Source organism: Carlito syrichta, unplaced genomic scaffold, assembly GCF_000164805.1.
Source record: "Carlito syrichta isolate Samal-C Ts95f unplaced genomic scaffold, Tarsius_syrichta-2.0.1 Scaffold297336, whole genome shotgun sequence".
NCBI lineage: Eukaryota > Metazoa > Chordata > Mammalia > Primates > Tarsiidae > Carlito > Carlito syrichta.
This window is the reverse complement of record NW_007241432.1, coordinates 59,292-66,944: the sequence shown is the minus strand read 5'-3', so window position 1 is coordinate 66,944 and position 7,653 is coordinate 59,292. Positions and strand designations below refer to the sequence as shown.

The 7,653-nt window shown below is 42.7% G+C and overlaps 1 protein-coding gene across 3 annotated transcripts in view; it reads left to right on the top strand.

The window, feature by feature from the left end:
* Positions 1-7,653, top strand: part of LUC7L (LUC7 like) — a 31,975-nt gene that overhangs the window by 4,073 nt on the left and 20,249 nt on the right. For 2 of the 3 annotated variants that reach the window (XM_008054648.1, XM_008054649.2), the window contains one exon: positions 3,387-3,485. In XM_008054648.1, coding sequence (XP_008052839.1) covers positions 3,387-3,485 — 99 coding nt within the window. Of the gene's footprint in view, positions 1-3,386; positions 3,486-3,610; positions 3,674-7,653 lie in introns of those variants that run through there. The other variant, XM_008054650.1, reaches the window with a different exon arrangement.

Here is a 7,653-nt window from a genome sequence, read left to right as displayed (position 1 = left end):
CCATGCCCGGCTTATTTTTTTGATTTATTGTAGAGATGAGGTCTTGCCAAGTTGCCCAGGCGGGTCTTGAACCCGCAGACTCAGGCAATCCACTCACCAAGCCCGGCTCAAAAAAAAAAAAAATAAATAAATAAATAAATGAATGGTGGAAGTCAATCTGCATTGATATCAGTACCCATAATAAACTGTAACTAACAGTTATAACATTTTCCTACAGCAGATCCAACAGCAGGCAACAACCCAAGAACAGAGGTACAAAGATTGGCATTCATTTCCTATTCACTGTCAGAAATTCCAGCTTGAAAAGGTTTAATAAATCTGAGTGGTTTTCTGGTAGATGCTCTCCCCACAATGACAATAATAAAAGTAACGATTCATCACGTAGAAAACGCTACCTAGTGCATGAACATTTTACCCTTAAAATGAGAGGATGAGCTGGGCTTGGTGGCTCAGCCTGTAATCCTGCGCCTTTGGGAGGCTGAGGTGAGTGGATTGCCTGAGCCCGCGGGTTCGAGACCTGCCTGGGCACCGAGACCTCATCTCTACAATAAATCAAAAAATCAGCCGGGCATGGTAGCGCACACCTGTAATTCCGGCTACTCAGAAGGCTGAGGTGGAAGGATCGCCGGAGCCCGGCAGGTCTAGGCTGCGGTGGCCGGGAGTGGCCACTACACTCCAGTCTGGGCGACAGAGTGAGACTCCAACTCAAAAAAAAAAAAAAAAAATGAGAGGATAGTTTCTTGTATTCTGTGAGGTCGATGTGTAATCTTAAAGCGGTGGTGGTCTTTATAGGACTTCTTTTCTATAAATGACTGAAATCACTGCAGATAATCCTTCCCTCTTTAGCTTTCTTAAATTCTAACTAATTTTGAATAAATGTGTTGATTTCTTCAAAAAGTGGCATAATATTTTTAAAGGTTTTTTTTTTTTAAGTGGAATCTCACTCTGTCGCCCAGGCTGGAGTGCAGTGGCACGCTTACGGCCACTGCAGCCTCGATCTCCTGGGCTCAGGTGATTCTTCGACTTAAGCCTTCCAAATAGCCAGAACTACAGGCACATGCTACCACGCGTGCCCTATCTTTTGATTTATTGTAGAGATGAGGTCTCGCCGAGTTGCTCAGGCTGGTCTCGAATCTGCGGGCTTAAGCAGTCCACTCGCCTTGGCTTCCCAAAGTGCTGAGATTACAGGCTGAGCCACCAGAGCCCAGCCATTTAAAGGATTTTTTTTTTGAGTTGGAGTCTCACTCTGTCGCCCAGACTGGAGTGCAGTGACCGCTCCCGGCCACCGCAGCTTCGACCTGCTGGGCTCCGGCGATCCTTCCGCCTCAGCCTTCCGAGTAGCCGGAATTAAAGGCATGCGCTACCACGCCCGGCTGATTTTTTGATTTATTGTAGAGTTGAGGTCTCGCTGCCCAGGCGGGTCTTGAACCCGTGGATTGCCTGAGCCTCAGCCTCCCAAAGGCGCGGGATTACAGGCTGAGCCACCGAGCCCGGCTCATTTAAAGGATTTTTATCTGAAAGCTATCACTCATTTTTCAGCTATAATGCTTAGTTTCATTTGTGATAACTATAAGCCTTCATTTGTTTAAAGCATTTTTTTCTGATAGCCACCATTCATTTTTTCCAACTGTAATGCTTGGTTTCATTGTTGGAAACTATATATGTATATATTTATATAAATATATATAAATAGTACCTGGAACTTAGAAGAGTAAATGAAGTAAACATTGTCAGGTTTTTAAGGGAGGTGATTTTATTTTCAGCCCTGGCTTCTAAAACCATTATTGCCCTCCCTCTAGATCTTCCATGTAGCCGACATGACATGAGCTTCCTCTGACTTCAGAGTATGAATGGTGAAGGAGAAACTATCTGTGGCCAAAATGAAGATCTCCACACTAAGCAGACCAGCTCTCTGCCTATCCCAATACTGGCTTTGTTGCTGGCGAGGTTTTGTTAATGAGCATGGCGCATGCTTTCTATGACACAGTGTCCCAAGAGTCAGATACTGCAAACTTCTCTAATTTGCCTAGAATGTTTAGGATTTTGTAAATCATGAAATTTCTGAAATAGTTGTGAATACATTTGTAGTTTTAGTTTAAAGGAATTCCTGGGTGCCCTTTTTTTTTTTTTTTTGGCTGGTTACATAGCCACGTTTTTTTGTCTGATTGAGGGTGTCTCCTAGTTGGGTTGTTGATCTTGTTAACATGCATCCTATAACTTGATTCCATGGTCCTCAACATACAAACTTCCCTATTGCTGTATAGATGACCACAGGCAGAAGGTGTCTGCACAGAGTCTTGTACTCAGGACTTAGATACAAAATATGCACTGTTGTCTAATGTACTACATGTAGTTAGAACATATAATAGTACATCAAGTGAATCTTACAACATAGATCATTTTGTTTTTGTAATAGAGCCTTTTGCTTCTCAAATGGGGCAACTGAGTGTGCCAGTTACATGTCTCAGGTCATTTACCAAGTTAGGAGAATGCTTGGAGGATTCATTTGGCCCTGAATCAGCTTGTGTGGCTTTATTCCCTTTGATATACAACAAGCTGCACAAAGCCAAGAGTTAGGTTGTATTGTAATTGCCAAAATCTGATTTCTATCTGCTCTTCTTTTTCCTTGTTTCTGCATCTTAATCACTGAGCATTTTGAGTAGTTGAGATTGCAAGGAGGAATACCTAGAAACTTGTTGCACTGATACTGTTTTCCAGCCTTTTCCTTGAAAGTCCCCTCTCACCCCTCTATGCCATCACTTACTGAATGCTTCGACTAATGCAGCAATAAATAAACCTGGCAAAAGCTATTTGTGTAGTTTTCATGATTATAGTTCAATTATCTTCGGGCCTAAAAGATATAAACCTTATACTGTTAAATTCATCAGTTCCAAGTATCATATAATCATGGTGTTAAAAGAGAAATAAGGCTTTTTTTTTTTTTTCCCTGAGTTGGAGTCTCACTCTGTCGCCCAGACTGGAGTGCAGTGGCTGCTCCCGGCCACCGCAGCCTCGACCTGCTGGGCTCCGGCAATCCTTCCACCTCAGCCTTCCAAGTAGCCGGAATTGCAGGCATGCGCTACCTTGCCCGACTGATTTTTTGATTTATTGTAGAGATGAGGTCTCACTGCCCAGTTGAGTCTCAAACCCGCGGGCTCAGGCAATCCACTCACCTCAGCCTCCCAAAGGCGCGGGATTAAAGGCTGAGCCACTGAGCCCAGCTTGAAATAAGGCTTTTCAACCATCTCCTGTTTCTTAATTTTTTTTATTATAGTTTTAGTATTCAAAAAAATATTGTTTATCTTGGTGAAGTTGTAATACCAAGTCGTGTTACATGCTTTCTACAATGGGTAGATGTTCATGTGTAAATTTTTTCTTTCCCACAGCGCATGGATTTAGGAGAATGTACCAAAATTCACGACTTGGCCCTCCGAGCAGATTATGAGATTGCAAGTAAAGAAAGAGACCTGTTTTTTGAATTGGATGTAAGTTTTATTTGATGTTGATTTATTCTTCCTGCCAAGAACCCAATATTGAACTAACAATGATGTAACATACGTAAGTTATGAAGCAAAATCATACATTGACACTTGTTTTCTTGCCACTCTAGCTGAGAGCTAGAGCATAGCCAGTACTGCTTTCTGTTGTCTACCACCTCATCACTGTCCTGAATGTATGTATTATTTTCTTGCTTTTACAAATATTTTTATTACCGTTTTATAATTTTTTGAATAGTGTGTTCTTGTTTTAGAGCTTTATAAAAATAGTTTCCTAGTGTCTTTAAAACTTGTTTTTTATTGTTCAGTATTATGTTTCTGTTTACTCATGTTGAGTATTTGTTTTCATTGCTGCTTAAATATTCCTCAAACTGTCCTTATTCATAGACATTTGGATTGATTCTAGGTTTTTTTGTTGTTTTTTTTTAACTGTTGCGAACAATATTATGGATATTTTTGAATGTCTTTGTCTTGTATATAAGGATTTATCTAGGGTATATTTCTAGGAGAGGAATTGCTGGGTTGTAGGGGATGGCCGTGTTTATCCTCTCAAGATAAGTCTTTAATGTCCTTTTCTTGTTTCTGTTGTGTAATAAAATAGCTGTATCAGTTTATACTCCCAGTAGCAGTACACACACTATCACTAACACTGTGTTATCAGACTTTAATTTTTGTAATGTAGTGTTTGTAGGATAGCATTTCATTTTGGTCTTTTTTTTTTGAATTGGAGTCTCACTGTGTCGCCCAGACTGTAGTGCAGTGGCTGGGCCCAGCCACTGCAGCCTTGACCTGCTGGACTCCAGTGATCCTTCCCCCTGAGCCTTCCGAGTAGCCGGAATTACAGGCGCATGCTACCACGCCTGGCTGTCATTTTCGTCTTAATGTACATTTATTTAGTATTTCGTAGCTGTCTTTTTTTTTTTTTTTTGAATTGGAGTCTTAATCTGTCGCCCAGACTGGAGTGCAGTGGCGTGCTCCCAGCCACTACAGCCTCGACCTGCTGGACTCCGGCGATCCTTCCGCCTCAGCCTTCCATGTAGGTAGAACTACAGGCGAGCACTATCATGCCCTGCTAATTTTTTGATTTATTGTAGAGATGAAGTCTCGCCAAGTTGCCCAGGCAGGTCTCGAACCTGCGGGCTCAGGCAGTACACTCAACCTTAGCCTCCCAAAGTGCAGGATTACAGGCTGAGCCACCGAGCCCGGCTTAGCTGTCATATTTTATCTACATTAGTGAATCTATTTCAGGTAGCATTTCTCAGCTTTTTTCATTATTGTCCCCAAAGGAGCCCATTAGACTTTTTTCCTAATTAACACCCTCCCTTCCCCATGAAATTTAAAAACCATGGATATTCTGTATATCTGTGTTTATGTACTGTGATCCTTTGGTGGACTGCAAATGATTGTAATATCAAATTTTTTTTTTTTACTTTTTTTTTTTTTTTTTTTTGAGTTGGAGTCTCACTCTGTCGCCCAGACTTGGAGTGCAGTGGCCGCCCCCGGCCACCGCAGCCTCGACCTGCTGGGCTCCGGCGATCCTTCCACCTCAGCCTTCCGAGTAGCCGGAATTACAGGCACGTGCTACCACGTCCGGCTAATTTTTTGATTTTATTGTAGAGATGAGGTCTCGCCTGCCCACGCAGTTCTCGAACCCGCAGGCTCAGGCAATCCACTCACCTCAGCCTCCCAAAGGTGCGGGATTACAGGCTGAGCCACCGAGCCCGGCTTTTTTTTTTTACTCTTTAAGACCAATTTTCACTCCTTCCCCCATTGAGAATATATGATTTAGAGTCACTCCATTTTCATTCTTTTTTATCACTAATTCTCCATCACTAATGTGAACAGAGATCAGTTGAAGGGTTTGATCCCATTCAAGTTCCTGAGTGAAGACTGAAAGGGGATTGAGCTCGGAGTGAAGGAGCCAGTGAAAAATGTAGAACTGAAAGAGTTTCCTCACCCATGGCATTTAGAATAAATTCTGTCTAAACCAGTGGTCTTATGTAAAGAAGTCATAACTTTAAGATGTCAGGTTTCACAAACTGATAGGTATACAGATGTATAGGTTGAAATCTCAGTGATTTCAGCTTTTTGGATCACAATTCTTAGCATTTTTACTAACCCAGAATGTTAATAAACTTTATTTATTTATTTATTTATTTTTGAGTCAGAGTCTTACTCTGTTGCCCTGGCTGGAGTGCAGTGGCAAGCTCGTGGCCACCGTAGTCGCGAGCAGCTGGGTTTAGGCAAACCTTCCAAGTAGCTGGAACTACAGGCACATGCTATGACACCCGGCTTTTTTTTTTTTAATTTTTTTATTGTAGAGACGAGGTCTCAACAAGTTGCCTAAGCTGGTCTTGACCCCCTGAGCTCAGGCCATCCTCTCGCCTCGACCTCCCAAAGTGCTGGGATTATAGACTTGAGCCACCATGCCCGGCCTTAATTCACTTTTTAAATGGCCTGATTAATGTTAGGGAAGGAATAAATTAATGGAAGAAACTGAGACTACAGAAAGTGACTGAAATCTATGTGGTAATTTAGTATACTGTATTATGAAGGGCGTGTGATCAACCAGGGTGGAGTAGATGGGTTGTTCATTGAAAAATGTTGAAAACTGTGCCTTAGCTAGTTGAAGCACTAGCAGATTGGATCCCCCTAGAATGAGTTTTGTTTTGCCATCATGAGACGTTATAAAGCCTAGAAGCTATAAGAGAAAGATGAATACAATTGTCTATGTGAAAACTTGAAATCAGAAATTACCACATTAGCATATCAGAAATTACCACATTAGCATATCAGAAATTACCACACAGAGGAGTGGGAGATGTAGAGAGATGTCAGTCAAGGGGTACAAACTTTCAATAGTAAGGTGAATACGGTTCTAGTGACCTCATCATGTACAACATGGTGACTGTAATTCAGCAGCATCTCGAGATGGAAAATCATATCCCAACAGTACCAGTCTGACAGCACATCTGACTGGTACACTTGAATATGCACAGAGATAAATTTGCTACCGGGTGTATGTGCCCCATTATAACTTCAGAAGGCAGGAACTAAGTGGACTTCCTCAGTAGGGAACTGGTGAAATTATAGCTCTTCATTATATTGAAAAGGTACATGGCTATGAAAAGAGAATGAGCTGGGCTCGGTGGCTCAGCCTGTAATCCTGTGCTTTGGGGGCCGAGTTGAGTGAATTGCCTGAGCCTGCGGTTTCAAGACCCCCTGGGCAACTTGGCGAGACCTCATCTACAATAAATCAAAAAATTAGCCGGGTGTAGTAGCGCACACCTGTAGTTCTGGCCACTTGGAAGGCTGAGGCAGAAGGATCGCCGGAGCCCAGCAGGTCGAGGCTGCGGTGGCCAGGAACATGCCATTGCACTCCAGTCTGGGCGATAGAGTGAACTCCAACTCAAAAAAAAAAAAGAAGTTAGTCACATCTCTACCACCCTAAAAATCATTTATGAGCCCAGGTGTGGTGGCTCATGCCTGTAACTCCAGCACTTTGAGAGGCTGAGGCTGGAGGGTTGCTTGAGCCCAGGATTCAAGACCAACCTGGGTTACAGGGCAAGACTCTTTCTCTACAAAAAATTAGCTGGGTGTGGTGCCCAGGAGTTTGCGATTGCAGTGAACTTTGATTGCACTACTGCACCTCAGCCTGGGTGACAGCGAGAAATTGCTTCTTTAAAAAAAAAAAAAAAAATTTCTGTACTCTGGGAGTTAGATCTGAAAGCTTGATCATGAGATTTGTTTTTTTGACAAGAATGTTTCAGAGATGAAACTTGTGTACTTCTTGTTACATCACACTGGGAGGCTTAGGTATGGAGAGCCCCCTTGAACAGTTCATTGTAACGGTCCCTACCAGCTGTTGGTCTAATGCTTTAAGCAGCAGCTGAAGATTATTGCCCAGATACATTATTTCATTAGGGCTATAGCATCTCTTATTAATTTTTAAAATAAGTATAAGCCGGCCTCGGTGGCTCAGGCTGTAATCCTGCGCCTTGGGAGGCTGAGGTGAGTGGATTGCCTGAGCCCATGGGTTCGAGACCCGCCTGGGCAACTTGGTGAGACCTCATCTCTACGATAAACAAAAAAAATCAGCCGGGCGTGGTAGCGCATGCCTGTAATTCCGGCTACTTGGAAGGCTGAGGTGGAAGGA